Consider the following 18,060-nt stretch of genomic DNA (forward strand, 5'->3'; position numbering starts at 1 on the left):
ACAACCGCAGATTTTTCTGGCTGGAATAAAAGCATGTGGTCATGGTGCTCCACGCATTGATCGTGAACCGTATGAATTGTTTGTCCAATATAGGCTTTCCTGCAGTGGCATGGAATTTTGTAGACATCGGGCTTCCTCAAACTCAAATCATCCTTAACTGAGGCAAGCAACACTCTAGCCTAGCTGTGGACAGAATACACTCTTAATATCAAATCTATTTAAAACTCCTATTTTTGAAGATATGCTTCCTGTGAAAGGTAAGAACACCACCAATTTGTTGTATCTTCCATTGGTTCCTGCTAAGGTTCAGTCTGTAGAGCACAATGGAACAGATTGTCAGTATAACCATTCTGCTGCTTGAACACTGCTTTTAGATGATCCAGTTCTTGTGTCAAACTATCTGTAACTGAGAGGGCATAAGCTCTTTTTACCAATGTATGTAGCAACCCTTTGTGTTGGTATGAAGGATGACAACTAGATGCGTGAAGATATCGGTCCGTATACAAGGGTTTACGATAAAAACTGTGGCCTAATGACCCATCATCCCTCCTGTAGACCAAGACAACGAAAAACAGAAGTTTTCCATCCTTTTCAACTCTCATCTTGAAATTAATAATGGGGTGTAGAAAACTGAAATGATCTAGGAAACTATCCAGAGCACCCTTCCCATGTGGCCATACCATAAACATATTGTCGGCGACAATAGGGGATCATGGGACTCCCCATAGATACTCTGTCAGTTTTTTCGAAGTATTTATCATTAAAAAAAAATATGTCAGTCACCACATGACAAAAAAGCTTAGTTGTTTATTCATCCAATGTTTCACCAATTAGTTACAAGGAATCTTAAAAAGGAACTCTGGTGAAAAGTGAAACATCGAATTTAACGAGCAAATCCATAGGACTGAGACACAGACTTCAAATGCTGAATAAAAACCAGAGAATAGGAAATACGATGTTCGCATTTTCTGGCATGGGGACTGAGAATGAATGCTTAATACTTGGCCAAGTTGTTAGTAGAAGCACCCAAACTGCTATCAGTAAGCTGAAGAGTAACCCCCTTAGTTGTGTATCTTAAGCAAGGTGGATAATGGCGGCAGGACTGCAACACCAGGTCAAAGTTTTTTTAAGAACATCATCAGAGAATGAACTCTTCTTTAAAAGTGAGAATGTCTTGAGTTTTACACGTTGAGTTGGGTCATTCTGTAATCTTCAGTATGCCAAATCTGCAAGTAAAAGATCCATTTTACCCAAATAATTGTCTCGTGAAAGAACAGCAGTTGAATTGCCCTTGTCGACTGGTAGAATTACTAAATCCTGGTCTTCTCTAATGAATCAGATGTTGCTCTGTCAAGCAAGATGTTGCTTTGCATGGATGGCACCTGATGCAATGTATGCAAGATCTCTTGCCTAACTTCATCAGCTAGAATGCTAGATCCTCAGGGAACCTGGACACTTCTTTTTCAAGTGTGGAAATGAATTCTGTATTGGGAACATTTCTGGTGTAGGGGCAGAATTTAATCCCTCTTCCAATACTGCCAATGTAGTATCAGCCAGTTGTCTGGTTCTGAGGTTAATCACAATATGTCAATACGTGTCATCATCTGTTGTTGTAGACTGAGAAGAAAGCCGTTAGTGCAACAACTAACTTACCTGAAGATGGCGGCCAGGTGCACTGCCAAAATATTGTGTCATGACAACGTTATGAATATCATCAATTACTACGCCGGGAAGTTTGCAGAGCCACAAGACTTAAAGGTCCTTATCTGAAGTCAATTCCATCCCTGTTTCTTGAGTGACCACCCACAAGTGCATCCTTCACAAATTGTTCACAAGAAATAACAGCATCTGGGTCCACACCAAAGCAGATCTTGTGGTACTTTCCACAGACCCTAAGTTAGTCGTTACCTAAGACTACAAATTCCTCCCTCCAAAATTATTGAGCAGAATACATGAAAGATTGTACCGTCTATGTTATCTTCAGTCTGGTTTGATGCAGTTCTCAACACTATTCAATCCTTTGTAAGCCTCTTCATCTCTGCATTACTGCTGCAACCTAGATCCATTTGAACCAGCTTACTTTATTCAAACCTTGGTCTTCTTCTACACTTTTTACCACCCACTCTTCCCTCCAACAGTGCATTGGTACTCCCTTGATATCTCAGAATATTTCCTATCAACCAATCCCTTCTTTTGGTCAAGTTGTGTCAGAAGTATCAATTTGATACACCCATCTAATCACCAGCATTCTGTACCACCACATTTCTAAAGCTCCTACTTTCTTTCCAGAACTGCTTACCATCCACATTTCACTTTGGTACAACACTACATTCCATATAAATACCTTCAGAAAAAACTTCCCAACACTTAAATTTATACTAGATGTCAAAAGTTTCTCTTTTCCAGAAATTTTCTTACTATTGCTGTCATTTGACCATCATACAGACTCCTGCATGTAGAACACAGTTGTAAGCATCCCTGGTGCAGAGGAACAACTGACAAAGTTGAAAGCAAATAAGTTTCCAGGTCTGGATGAAATCCCATTGTGTGTTTACAGAGAATACACTAAGGCATTAGCCCCTTACTTAGCTTGCATTTATCGTGAATCTCTCTCTCCCAGCATGAAGTCCCATGTGAGTGGAAAAAAGCACAGGGTAAAAGAACAAACCTACAAAATTACCGAACAATATCCTTAACACCAGTTGTGCTGCAGAATTCTTGAACATATTCTCTACTTGAATATAATAAATTTTCTTAAAACAAAAAGCTTTCTATCCATGAATCTGCATGGTTTTATAAAGCATCACTTGTGCTAAGCTCACCCTTCCCTTTTCTACCGATATCCTGTGAAGCATTGATGAAGAGCAACAGGTAGATTCCATATTTCTAGATTTCTGAAAGACATTTGACGCGGTGCTGCACTACAGACTGCCAAGAAAGGAACGAACTTACGAAATAGGTTCCCAGGTATGAGAATGGCTCAAAGACTTCTTAAGTAACATAAGTGAGTATGTTGTCCTCGACGGCAAGTGTTCATAAGAGACTAGGGTATCATCAGGTGTGCCCCATGGAATTGTGATAGGATTGCTGTTATTTTCTGTACACACAAATGATTTGGCAGGTGCGCAGAAATCTACGGGTGTTTACTCATGATGCTGTGGTGTTCAGTAAGGTTTCATTGTTGAGTAAGTGCAGGAGGACACAAGATGGCACACAAAATTTCTAGTTGTTGTGATGAATGGCAACTAGCTCTAAACGTAGAAAAGTGTAATTTAATGCAGATGTTTGAATACAGCATTAATTGTATGATGCCTGATTCACATTGATTAAATATCTAGACATAACATTGCAAAGTGATATCAAATGGAATGACCCTGTTAGGATTGTAGTATGGAAGGTAAATAGTTGACTTTGGTTTAGTGGAAGGATTTTACAAAAGTGTGGTTCATCTTCAAAGAAAACCACTTATAAGACACTAGTGCAACCCATTATTGAGTACTGCTCAAGTGTTTAGGATCCACACCAGGTTGAACTGTAGGAAGACATTACAGTGATTCGGAAGTGAGCTGCTAGATTTGTTACCAGCAGGTCTGAACAACATGGAAGTCTTACAAAGGTGCTGTGGGAACTCAAATGGGAATCCCAGGACGGAAGGCGATGTTTTTGTCAAGGAACACTATTGAGAAAATTTAGAGAACCGGTATTTGAAGCAGACTGTAGAACAACTCCACTGCTGCCAGCATACATTTCACATAAGGACCACAAAGACAAGTTAAGAGAAATTAGGGCTTGTATGGAGGCGTATACACAGTCGTTTTTCCCCCTGTTCTGTTTGTGAGTAGAACAGAAAGGAAATGAGTAGTGGTGGTATAGGGCACCCTCTGCCATGAACTGTATTGGTGGCTTGCAGAGAATGTATGTAGATGTAGTATCCATTTTACGTTCGTACTTCATCAGTTATTTTGCTGCCCAAGTAGCAAAACTCATCTACTACTTTTATTGTCTCATTCCCTACTCAATTCCCTTAGCATCACCCAATTTCATTCAATTACATCCCATTACCCTTGTTTTGAGTTTGTTGATATTAATCTTACATTCTCCTAACAGGACACTCTCTATTCTGTTCAACTGTTTTTGCAAGTCCTTTGCTGTGTCTGACAGAGTTACAGTGTACTGAAGATTAAAGTTTAAAATATTTTACAGTGTCATAATTTGGCACCACAACAAGCCAGTAAGTCTTCACTAGAGTGCCTACGCTGGGGACCACCTTGATGAGACTGTGTTTTGCCCCACTTGTGATAAACTTACTAAATTCGCTGTCTATTGCAGTATTAAGTACTACAAGTGAGCAAGAGGGTGCTGAAGCAGATGAGATATTTGAGCTACAGAATTCTTCACTGCTCCAGTTCGCTCAGGATACCACCCTTCATTTATATTGTCTTTGAAAGGGACGATATTCTACCAGGGATAAGAACTTGAGGAAATTAGCAATGAATTGGTGGAAGCAGCAGTGAACATGTGGTACACATTTTGACACATTCTTTAGTATTGTGTGTACCGTATTTACTCGATTCTAAGCCGCACCTGAAAAATGAGACTCGAAATAAAGGAAAAAATAATTTCCCGAATCTAAGCCGCAGCTGAAATTTGAGACTCGAAATTCAAGGGGAGAGAAAAGTTTTAGGCCGCACCTCCAAATCGAAACAAAGTTGGTCCATTGTAATATGAGATAGAATCCAGGTCGAATGAATGACGATACAGCTGCAGTAGTTTGGTTCGAGCCTTAAGCTTTACCAGGTAGCCATTGCTATGCGTCAGGCGCTCCGTCCTTATTTATGCGCGTTCCCTTCGTTTTTCACATGCTTCGTCCGGGTTGAATTGATTGCTTATTTTTCTTTGATCTGATAATTGCCGTTCTCTTTGTTATAGGTGTTTTCGTCACTCTTAAGCTGAAAATGCATTACTGTACTGTGTCAAGCATTGTTTGTCGCATTCCGATAATGAATGTTCACGACCTGTCGCCGCTCGCGGCATGGTTTGCTTTTGTGCGTGCTACCGCCGCTTACAATAAAAAAAAAAGAGAGAGTAATTGTCTCAGTAGCGAAACAATGGCAAGAGACGGCTATTTGTTGTTATTTACACTGCTGCTTTCTTTTATAATGATCAACAAGAACCAAATAATAAACTGCGTATGATAGAAGATGTTCTGAACGAGAGTGTAGCGAAAATTTTTCTCCGTTTGAAAATCTTTGCAGACGCCTCTTTAGTACATTATTTTCTGCACAGAAATTAGAGTCATCTTAGATTTAAAAATCTAGTCAATTGCCGTGCTTCATTTCTGACTATATCACTATTAGGCATAAGAATAATACGAATATGAACATGACATATGTGTATACTTCTGCGTTTGTGTTGTCTCACTCTAGTTTCGTAGTTTATTAGGCAGACAGGATTTAAATGAGATAGCAGCAAACACGAAAGAATACATGGCAAAATCTTCATATTCGTATTATTCTTATGGTGAAGAGAATACTGCAAGTGATTCAGAATTCACAAAAGTTTCCATTAGCAACCATCTCTTCTCACAGGTAGAAAAAAAAATCAGAACGTAGAATTGGCCATACTGACAAACATCGCAAACGGTCTTGCCAGTCGGATTTTCGTAGTACATTGAAAAGCTGCTACATTCGAAGATGAACAATACGGAGTTTGTGTTTACTTCGTTGGATAATGTATGAAAATGCAGTGGTCGAAATTCGGGGCGGAGAAAAAAGCTCGTCTTCCACGTTTTTTTTTTAAATTTATTTACTGACGCAGAGGTTTTGGCGTTTTTTAAAATTTATTTACTGACGCAGAGGTTTTGGCGCCAGTATTTATCTTTGTGCCTGTAAAGCATGCCTGTGTAGCGCTACATATATTCGACGGCAGAAGTTAGTTGTGGCGGCACCTACCAACATATTTCAGAACTTCCGCTTACTTTGCACTCGATTCTAAGCCGCAGGCGGTTTTTTGGATTACAAAAACCGGAAAAAAAGTGCGGCTTAGATTCGAGTAAATACGGGTAGTCCCATTATACTCTCGTTACCATCATGCAATCACCAGAAATGCTATACAAAGCTCTGCATGTACCCTCCAAAACAGGCAACACAATGAGCACATAGTGCTCGAGAAAGATCTAAGATTGGCTGACTACCACCACTCAACGCCATTCTATGCACTGAAATGTCAGAGTTATTTTAGTTGGAGTGTACATACAGTGACCTCACTGGATTATGCATCCTTGGGAGGAATATTATCTGGGAGAGAGGACAAGTCACGACATAATTCCTTTCAACAAATGGAAATGTTGTACTAGTACTACTACTACTACTACTACTACTACTACTGCTGCAAGACAACCTACCAGTGTCAGTTGGTTGTCGTGCACAAACTCCAGTATGCCACACCTATATTTGCATAACAGAACTGAAGACAGTCAATGAACCGATCTGCTGTATGTTTTACCAGGCGAAGAGGTGAGCATTGATCAAATCTTAAAGTGTTCCTAAATATTTGACAGACTTACTTATTTATTGTGGAACAGATTTTAATATGGAGTCAGAAAGGGAGGGGGGGGGGGGGTTAAAATTGTAGAGGGTGACTAAAGGTTGTATAAGAATATTATACAGTAAATATATTCAAACGGGTGTAGCTTGCAGTAGTTATTTGGAGATGAAGAGGCTTGCCCAGTATATAACAGTGTGAAGACCTGCATTATACCAATCTTCTGAATGAAGACAGTAGGCAATATATGGTTTCTTTTTTGATTGGCCAAGTGTGAAACTGTTGATGAGTGTGACACATTCACACATGCAGGTCTTAAAAGCAAGTAGATTTATGTTTAAAGAAAAGTTTGTCACAATGAAGCAAATAGCAAAACTACACTACTGGTCATTAAAATTGCTACACCAAGAAGAAATGCAGATGATAAACAGTTATTCATTGGATAAATATATTATACTAGAACTGACATGTCATTACATTTTCATGCAATTTGGGTGCATAGATCCTGAGAAATCAGTACCCAGAACAACCACCTCTGGCTGTAATAACTGCCTTGATACGCCTGGGCATTGAGTCAAACAGAGCTTGGATGGCGTGTACAGGTACAGCTGCCCATGCAGCTTCAACACGATACCACAGTTCATCAAGAGTAGTGACAGGCATATTGTGACGAGCCAGTTGCTCGGCCACCATTGACCAGACGTTTTCAATTGGTGAGAGGTCTGGAGAATGTGCTGGCCAGGACAGCAGTCAAACATTTTCTGTATCCAGAAAGGCCCGTACAGGACCTGCAACATGTGGTCGTGCATTATCCTGCTGAAATGTAGGGTTTCGCTGGGATCGAATGAAGGGTAGAGCCACGTGTTGTAACGAATCTGAAATGTAATGTCCACTGTTCAAAGTGCCGTCAATGCGAACAAGAGGTGACCGAGACGTGTAACCAATGGCACCCCATACCATCACTCCGGGTGATACGCCAGTATGGCGATGACGAATACATGCTTCCAATGTGCGTTCACCGCAATGTCGCCAAACACGGATATGACCATCATGATGCCGTAAACAGAACCTGGATTCATCTGAAAAAATGACGTTTTGACATTTGTGCACCCAGGTTCGTCGTTGAGTACACTATCGCAGGCGCTCCTGTCTGTGATGCAGCGTCAAGGGTAACCGCAGCCACGGTCTCCGAGCTGATAGTCCGTGCTGCTGCAAACATCGTCGAACTGTTCATGCAGATGGTTGTTGTCTTGCAAATGTCCCCATCTGTTGACTCAGGGATCGAGACGTGGCTGCACGATCCGTTGCAGCCATGAGGATAATATGCCTGTCATCTCGACTGCTAGTGATACGAGGCCGTTGGGATCCAGCACAGCGTTCCATATTACCCTTCTGAACCACCTATTCCATATTCTGCTAATGGTCATTGGATCTCGACCAACGTGAGCGGTAATGTTGCGATACGATAAACTGCAATTGCGATAGGCTACAATCCGACCTTTATCAAAGTCGGAAACGTGATGGTACGCGTTTCCACAAGGCATCACAATGTCGTTTCACCAGGCAACGCCGGTCAACTGCTGTTTGTGTATGAGAAATTGGTTGGAAACTTTCCTCATGTCAGCATGTTGTAAGTGTCGCCACCGGCGGCAACCTTGTGTGAATGCTCTGAAAAGCTAATCATATGCATATCACAGCATCTTCTTCCTGTCGGTTAAATTTCGCGTCTGTAGCATGTCATCTTCATGGTGTAGTAATTTTAATGGTCAGCACTATACTTCTGAATGTTTGAGATCATTGTGCTTATCAGTGGAGTGCCATACTCCAACAAGTGTACTGTGAGAGAGACTGCTCAATCCTGTTGCAAAGCAAAGCACTAGATGACATGATATACAGAAGCAATTTGTGCTGCAAAGACTATGACTCACAAGAAGAGGCCACAACATTCCGATCACAGATTTACTTCAGACTTTGTACACTACTTGGAGTCCATTAGGACAACATAAATTGCAAGTGGTGAGGTGTATTACTTAGGCAATTTTGAGAAAATTGCAAGAGAAGTTTTGCGCATTGATTATGCGGCAGGTACTTTGCAACTTTGGGCACGAAATGGTGGCATTCAAGTGATTTCCATTAAAGCTTCATAATTGGTGGATCGCTGGATCAAGTCCCTCTCAATGCTGCCTCTCTCTCTCTCTCTCTCTCTCTCTCTCTCTCTCTCTCTCTCTCTCTCTCTCTCTGTTAAATGCGTATTTTTTTTTCTCAACACTGGTCTTATTATTTCACATATGACATTTGAAAAGTATAAGAATGAAAAAGCACATCTTTTGCATGAACTTTGTAGAGTCTGTAGATGCCGCAAGGGTTGTTCTTTTGCCAATCTCACTCCTTTTATTTTTGTCTCCATTGCAATGTATCCTGCTTATTCTCATCATCGAGAAAATCTTCCGCTTCAATAAGTGGCTTTTGTCCTAGACAGTAGACTGATAAAGTTTTTCTTCAATTGCCACTGCATTGCAGGAATTTTTGCTTATGATTCTGTATCAATAAGGTCCACTTCTTGAAGAAAACTATCACAGAACATGAACACTTCTTTTCACTGACTTGTGTCAACTGTAATGGGCTATGCATTGAATCTTCATGGCATTCATCATCTGAAGAGCTGGGAGCCACCTCCATTTTTGCAGTAAAATGTAAATTATATGATTTTTCAAAAAATCGTGCCACATTAACAATGTCTCACTGCTACAAATGTTAACTGCTGAATGGGGCTGGTCTCTGTATCTGCAGCTTGAAGCATCCTGGTGTAAAACAATTCTGTAGACCTTACTCGATTGCAGGTACAAGGGATTCTATAAATCCGAACAGGTATACATTTTCAGGAAAACTTTATGCACTGGGATGTTTACTTCCTGATTATTGCAAATGTAATATTTGTTGTAATAATTAAAATTAGTAAACAGCCAAATACGAATGAAAATTCAATAAAAGTCCATGCAAATAGCCATGTGTTTTCATTCTTATATCTTTAAAATGTCATAAATGTATGATAATAGGATCAGTGTTGTGGGGAAGAAAAAAAATAAAAATGATTTGCAGGACATGATCCAACAGACTACTGATTATGAAGCTTGCATGCTAATGACTTGACTGCTGCCATCTCGCACTCAAAGTCACAACACATCGGTACATATTTGATGACTTCTCGTGCTATTTTCTCGAAACTGCCTAAGTAGTACACCTTACTACTCGTACATTCTGATGTCTTAAAAGACCACAAGACATGCACATAGTTTGAAGTAAATTCATGATCCAAAGGTCACAATCTCCCCTTTTCGGTAATGCTCTCGTAGATACATACTGTGAAATGAAATCCCTGGAAACTTGCTCATAAGAATTTGAGTGTGTCATTTGCACTCCTCAGATATGGAATTATATTAACGGAACCATTTTAAAATGAGATGTGGAAGATCAGCACTATTTACATGGAATTGGTGGAGGGGGAACCCAACTATAACGGTGGAATGATCATAGTCTGTCTCAGTGATGGTACCTCACAAACACTGGTAACAAACGAAGTGTGATATCAGATTGGTTCACATCCTTTGTTTATATTTTTTCCTTAAATGTTGATTGCTATTTTATCTACTAGCTTGTGGCTGTGCATCATATGATGAGTTAAGGCTGGAGTTAGAATGCCCATGTCATTAAAGGAAGTAGTCACCTCAGGTTCTTTGTAGAGGAGTGTTAGATTGTCACATTCCTGTATCTCGTGTTGTGATAAAATGGTGCTGTTCATAAAATGGTGAATTTGAGTTGTTTAATGACTGCTGTCATTGAGGATTTCTTGTTTCACAGATGTTAAATTTGGCATATGGTTTGTTGTTAGTATATTGCTTTATTTTGAAAGCTTTCCTGTTGTCTATTCCATAAGTAAAGCTCATACAAAATATCTGGTGTATTTTTCTGAACATTAACCATTCGGTGTTTCAGTGTGTAATTTACACACTGCTTATGTTAATAATATGAAGAACTCATATAGAAACATTTTATTTCATGAAAGATTGATGTGAAAACCACATCCCCTTGAAAATTTGGCCTACCTAACAGTTGTTTGTTTTGTGACTGACATGTCTTATCAGAAAGCCCTCTTTTTTTTCCTTTCTAAAGAACGTCTGCTCTTTTCTGAAAACTATGTAATTAAAAAGTTATCTTTATTCAAAATTAGTGGTTTCCAAAATGTTCAGATCAGAATACAATCATTTCGAAAATCTGGTGTCACTGTCTTGTAGCCCTGATTTTTCTGCTCCCAAAGATGTATAATTTTACTAGAACGACATTGTAGTTAACAAAGAGTCTTGATTAGAAAATCTGAGTTTCTATAAATTGCTTGGCAAGTTTTTCAGAATACCTAGGATGAACGTACATGCCCATACTTCTGCTGCATAAAGTGGTATCCATCATTTAAGGTCATCTGAATACTGTACAATCCACAGTGAAACAGAATAACTTCATTCTCTAAAGTGGCTGCACATTGAAACATTGTTGCACACCTACGAACACTCTGCTGCAATCTGCATCGAAAAAGGTGTTTGTTGTTTTGTTAAACAATGGTTTTACCTAGCAAGATCAAGCATTCCAAAACATGCACTACCTGCATTGTTTTCTGCCAGTTTCAGTGACTAGTAACACTTAAAGTTATAACAAGATGAATAGAAAGTATGTGCCACTAATACTTAACGAAAAGATTAACATAATCAAGATGAGTGCACGAAATAATGATGCATTTCAAATGCAGTAAAACACTAATTTATGTTACTTTAAGAAACCAGGATTAGATACAGGGCAAAAGGGAACGGGCAAATGAAAAGAAAGATGAAGAAGACAGGAAATGAAGAAATTAATGAAATCATGTGGGAATGGGTCATAAGTGTGCGGGCAAAAATTTACGTTTGTCTGCACTCATATTGCAGAGTGAGACTCTGAAAGTAGCTAAAGAGCTTGGAAATACTGAGTTTAAAGCATCCACAGAATGGCTGAACAGTTTGAAAGCTAGGTGCAACATCGTGTGGAGTGAAGAGTGTGGGGATGCTAGGGATGTGCAGGAAAGTGTAGCAACAAAATGTTAGACAATAGTGTACAACCTAATTGCAAATTATGATCTGAAAGATATGTTGAGTGTTCATGAAATGAGACTGTTTTATCGCGCATTTCCTTCAAAATATCTAGCAATTCAAGGTGAAAAGCGCACCAGCAGCAAAATGATCAAGGAAGGACTCATTGTACTTCCGTGTGGAAAAATACTAGGTGAAAAGGAGAAGCCACTGGCGATTGGAAAGTCAACAAAACTGTGTTGCTTCAAAACTTTAGGTGTCAGTAAGCTCCTTCTAATCACATACTGAAGCAATTAAAACACATGGCTGGTACGTGGTCTTAAGGAAGAATGGCTGGGTTCCTTCAGCGCCAATATGAAAAAAAGGAAATCACCAAGTTCTTTACGAAGACACTGCAACCTGCCACCTGAAAGTCAAGTTATCAAACCTGAAACTGTCTTGGTTCCTCCATGTTCAACCAGCCTAACACGATCCAAGGACCAGGGAGTTATTTACACACTCAAATCCCATTATAGGTGTTGAAGAATGTAAAAGTGCATTTGCTCTTGTACAGCCAGTTTCTGTCCTGGATTGGCAGTAAGGGAAATAAAACCTAAAACTGTTACCAAGTGCTTCAACAAAATGGGGTTGGAGAACAAGAACAAAGTGCTTCTGTGACCATAGATGGCCAGAAAAGTGTAGCGGCAATTGCTAAATTAATTAGAATTCCAAACATTTCACAAATTGCAGATGACTACATTTGAAGAGATGACTTTCTTTTAACTCAGCCCACTTTTACTTCAGCAACAGATTTAATAGAGATCTGTAAATGTCGTGTGACTAGGGCCTCCAGTCGGGTAGACCGTTCGCCGGGTGCAAGTCTTTTGATTTGACGCCACTTCGGTGACTTTGGATGAGGATGAAATGATGATGATTAGGACAACACAACACCCAGTCCCTGAGAAGAGAAAATCTCCGGCCCAGCCGGGAATCGAACCGGAGCCCTTAGGATTGACATTCTGTCGCGCTGACCACTCAGCTACTGGGGGCGGACAATAGAGATCTGCAACACAGAAGATGATCACGAAGAAATAAGGGAAGATGGCGAGAAGCAAAATGATGTCCCCAGAAAAATAAAGACACCTGAGGAAACGATTACATGCATAAAACGTTATGTAATTTGTAGCACACACAAATTCTCCGAAGCTGTTGGAACTATTGTACAGTGCAAACAATTGCGTAGAAAACCCAGTCTGAAGTTCAAACAGGTTTCCCTCCTTGATATGTGCTGAAAAAATATGTATCTATGTATAAAAATAAATGGAATGCAAAGGAAGGAAGAAAGATTGAGTTTAATGCAGTCATTAGAGATGGAGCACAAGCTCGGTTCGTGTAAAGGATGGGGGAGGAAATCAGCCGTGTCCTTTCAAAGGAACCATCCCAGTATTTGCCTGAAGAAATTCAGGAATATCATGCAAGTCCTATGTCTGGATGGTCGAACACGGGTTTGAACCAGCATCCTTCTGACTGCGAATCCAGAGTACTAACCACTGTAACACCTCACTTGGTTTCTTGGAGTGCCCCTGGATAAAAATGTAAGTTAGAGGTCCATGTATTGAGGGCACTCTTTAAACAATAACAACTATTACCTTAGGGGGTTTTAGAGCCTAAGTTACTAAACCTCCCTCAGGGAAGTTCTCATGCCATATTTTAGATGACTAGCCACACACAGTGAGAAATATGCACACTCTCTTGAAAGAATGTCAGTTTACCACTGCTTCCTTGATTTCTATTGTCACCTGACATTACCAAACAAACATAACTGGGACACTATTGTTGAGAAACTTGTATGTCACAGCCTTTCCGTGACAACTGCTGATGATTTGTAGAAGGGCTGCAAACCTCCTGGAAAGATTTTCCAAAGAAACACACTTTTATTATGTCCCCATATCTTTAGACCTTTTAATTACAGTGAGTGTGATCATAACCCTGTACAGAATCTTCAGTATCTGCATAATCTCTTCATTTATGTCATAGCAATTGGAACTGTTAGTTTCTTTCCCCTCATGGATGAAAGAGGAATAGATTTAACAGTTCCAAAAGCTAGGTAATATTTTTTCCTACTTTTAAATATGCCTAAAGCCAGAACTGTGAAGCAATTTGTTCTTTTCATAATTTTTGATATTCCAGCCTGGACTTTCCGCTTTCATTTTATATATGATAGGTGTTGTAATTTAAATGAAGACTGCTGTATAATAAAAGAAAAATAATTTCTTAAAATTTAATTCAGAAAATCTGCATCCTGCTTTACTTCCTTTATGTGATGGTTTCTGGCTAAACAGCAGAAATCTCATAGATGCAGTTGATTGTTCTGAATCATTACAAGGTGCTGCTCATTTATTGCCACCTGCAGCTTAAAGGTGAGTGCTGAAGACATAAGGTAGGCTCCTGGAACCGGTGACATCTGGTATATAATATGTAACAGCTGCTCTGTCAGCTAGGATTACTCATTTGTGAGGAACTTTCTACACAGTTCCCATCCAGAGCTTTTTTAATCATGTATTAGTTTAGATGAAGGACATCATATGGGAAAAAACATGATTTCATTCTGGAATGACATACTCAATTTCTATCAGAAATAATAACTGAATGTTTTAAAGGCTTTTTATTGTTATCTTTGAAAACATATACATGAGTTAATTAATGCCAGCTCTATTTCAGCATGGACAAATAGATGCTGGATATTGATGACTTATTGCCAGATAATTCTTTCACAGCTTATAAATAATTTTGTAAATGCATCAGTTTGATAAAAATTAAAGAGTAATGTTTTTAATGTAAAAATGAGTACATAGTATAATTTAAACTTTCAGTATACTCAACCTAATTTGATGTCTAACTTAGTTGCTACTCACACTAGTCTTATAATATTATGGCAACCTACCAGAAAGAAATATTCTCAGGCTTGACAAAAAGCAGTTCAGACTCTCTCAAGGGTTATTTACATGGAACAAGTAGCATTTATTCTAAGACATAAAAACACTTCTGTTTGAAGGTTTCATAATAATAGTTTTCTCTTACACTTCATATTCTAACTGCCACCTACACAGTATAAACATCCTAAGCAACTTTTTGAAAAGACTTGTTTCAAAGCTATGAAATAATAGAATTTGTTATAAATTTAGGTAACTAAAGTATAAACAAACAATAAAAATTGTGTCTACTCTATTAAGACAAATGCACTAGAAGTGAAGATGTTTGAACATAATTACACTTTAAAAATGTTATATAATGGATTAACATATCCTTCCTTTCTAGATGAAGAACTCCAACTAAATGATCAAAGTATGTCTTCATTATCACATCTTTTTCCTAATACCATGTACAGAAAATACTTTTTTCCCCAAATATTTGGAACTGAGCACAGGTAAGAAAATATGATACTAAGGTATATAATGAAGTAACAGTTCTTGTTTTTTAAAAGTAATCCTTGAACAAAGTGGAGACCTTTGCCTCATGTTCTGGTTTTCATGTATTAGGTATTGTGCATGAACTGATCAAAAGCCAAAGAAAGAAACACTTCTCCATTCTTTTACCCAAACTTTCACAATATGACTACCAAAGACAAATCTATAGACACACAACAATGAGTTACAAATTGTGTTAGAATAAATGCCAGTATTGTATACCATACATTTACATAATCATTACTCAGAGCAACAATGCTTGAAGCTTGAAAATTTTACACATATATAGAGAGCTTTCTTATAATTTTTGTTAACATAATGTGAATGATTTCCTATGTGTGTTTCTTCTTCCAAAAAAAGGTTTCTCTGAAAACATTTGCAGAGTACCCACAACTCTGACTCAGTGGCACAAAACAACTGAGTTCCCTGTGCAGAAGCCTGCTTACTGTTTACGTACTTTGTGTAAATGTGTTAATTTCTCATCGGAGCTATGGTTAAGATTTACTTTCAAGTTACTGTTATAAAATGGATATTTTCAGAAGCAAATATTCATTTTATATTACATCATGAGCAAATACAAACAGTTTCTCATAGTCTTATTGGTACTGTTACTGTGTGTTAAAGCAAGTTATATAGTAGTGCTGCACAAGTCCCAGTTAAAGGGGGGAGTGAGGGACAGTCTCTCATTTTGGAAAAAAAGGATGATTCTTCAAGACAGATCTATGATGATGGGCACCACCACAATATAGTTTTTCTTTATAACACAAAATTGTTTTAAATACACTTGAAGTATGTAACTGCTTCTATACATTTGTGTTGTGCTACATGTATGATTGAGTTTGCCTGTCATCAGTGCAGTAGGACAGGTCTAGAAATCAAGTGGCTGGTCAGCACTTCCTTCAACATCTTGTTCTGTGTCATCATCCTCGTCATCATTATCATCTTCACTCTCTGTCGGACTGCTTTTGTTTCGCTGCACTGGGGGTTCTGCACATAAATGAACGACAAATTAAGTTAGATGCACCTAATACAACTTGTACTCCAGTGCGTTGTAAATGGGTGAGGCCTTACCACAACTGGGCTTTCCTCTTGTACGAGTGTTTGGCTTCTCAACTCCATGTTTATCAACACACCAACACATACCAACTGAAGTGTGACACTGTGTAGAGCGATAATAGCCTTCATCATCACAATCTGGTATATAAACTCCTAAAATGAATGAAAGAATGAGTGTTAATGCCATGCTACGTACAATACAATCATAGTTGATATTAATAATATATCTCAGCAAGTTTGATATTTTAAAATTTTACAGAATTCCTTCTGGAGATTCTCTGTGAAAATTGTTAGTGATTAAGACTTATAAGAAAAATCCCTCTGAAAAGAAGAACTTTCAGCTACAGATTATTCATTTTTGTGAACTATTATTGTCATTCACCTACAACTGGTAGATGACACGTAATGACGTGCATACCTGAAAGTCCCAGCTATCTCATGCTCACCATTTCTTCAAGCTTGTATCTCAGTTCGACAATAGAGACAAACCAAATGGCATTTCCAAAAATTGTGTTGAATATATATATTCAGTATTTTAACTACAAGAAAAACCACTGTCAACTTTTTATGGCCTCAACAATATTATGAAAAAGACACATTGCTACTCACTGTAAAGATGACACATTGAGTTTGCAGACAGGCACAACAAAAAGACTGTTATACATGAGCGTTCAGCCAAAGCTGCCTTCATCATAAAAGGACACACACACACACACACACACACACACACACACACACACACACACACACGCGTGCGCGCACACAAAAAACAAGCCCATCTTACACACAACTGCTACCTCCAGCTGCTACGGACAGAATGTATAGTCGTAGTGACTGGAGATAGTGGTCATGTGAGGTGTGCTTGTTTGTGTGAATGTGTTCATTCCTTTTTTGAAGAAGGCTTTGGCCAAAATCTCATATGTAACAGTCTTTTATTTTCACAATATTGTTGATATTTCAACCTGAACATTTCTATGGTCATCTTCAGTCATAAAATAATCCATCCACACCCCTGTGTGTTTGTATGGGGGTGGGTGCACCCATCAATTGATTATTAAACAATTTGTTAATTTTCCAAAACATATAAAAACAAACTGGACAACAATAAACAGCAACTACACAGTTTAATAGGTTAACAAGTCCAGATATACCCAATAAGAGGTCATAAGTTTACCGAGTAAATCGGGGCTTATTCTCCTCTTCACAGCAGCACATGGCCGATCAGTTTTATCAAAACAGTGACACCATTCCCTGGGTGACACAAAAATGTCCCGGTCAGAATCACAAGCATCTAGGAATGGTTTGATGCAGCGTTCACTCTGATCATGCTCAAGGTCATAAAGTTCTTGGAGAGACAGCTGGTCATCGGCATCCAAATCAAGATGTTGGAACATCCATCGAACTTCTGTTTTGCATGAGCTGGGGAAATGTGCTGAAAGAATGCAGAGCAGAGTTATTGCAATTATTACTATCACAAAAGCTACAGATTCATTTTGAAAAGCAACAAATAGGAAAATATCTTCAGAACTAATTACAACAAATAGTTCCCCACACTGAAATCTAAAAGAACAAAGAAAGCATTCTTTAACTTTCCCTAGCAGCAGCTTCATTTCAGGTAAATAAACAACAGTGCATGACTTTTAAAGTGTACCTCTTGTGAAATAACAGCAAGTTGGTGGTGGCTCCTACACTATGCCCATGTACCATCATTCAGAACTTCATAGCGTAGAAACAGCCCCCAACTAAAGTCTCTGGTGAAGTCCCTATTTTACTAACAATCCCTAATTTGTTCCTGATTTTCCTTTCTCCCCCCCGCCCCTCCTCCCTCTCTATTTCCCTCCCTCTCTACCCCTCCCTCCCCCCCCCCACTCCCCCCCCTCTCTCTCTCTTTCTCTCTCTGA

The 18,060-nt window shown here is 38.8% G+C and overlaps 1 protein-coding gene across 1 annotated transcript in view; it reads right to left on the bottom strand.

Moving 5' to 3' along the window:
* Positions 1-14,286: 14,286 nt before the first annotated feature.
* The window catches only part of LOC126456106 (proteoglycan Cow), a 320,501-nt gene continuing 316,727 nt past the window's right edge, over positions 14,287-18,060 (bottom strand). The window contains exons 8-10 of the mRNA XM_050091862.1: positions 17,334-17,591; positions 16,175-16,312; positions 14,287-16,090 (exon numbers count right to left, since the gene is read on the bottom strand). Of these exons, the coding sequence (XP_049947819.1) occupies positions 15,972-16,090; positions 16,175-16,312; positions 17,334-17,591 (515 nt within the window). The 3' untranslated portion in view covers positions 14,287-15,971. The remainder of the gene's footprint in view (positions 16,091-16,174; positions 16,313-17,333; positions 17,592-18,060) is intronic.

The sequence above is a fragment of the Schistocerca serialis genome, chromosome 1 (assembly GCF_023864345.2).
Source record: "Schistocerca serialis cubense isolate TAMUIC-IGC-003099 chromosome 1, iqSchSeri2.2, whole genome shotgun sequence".
NCBI classification, from domain to species: domain Eukaryota; kingdom Metazoa; phylum Arthropoda; class Insecta; order Orthoptera; family Acrididae; genus Schistocerca; species Schistocerca serialis.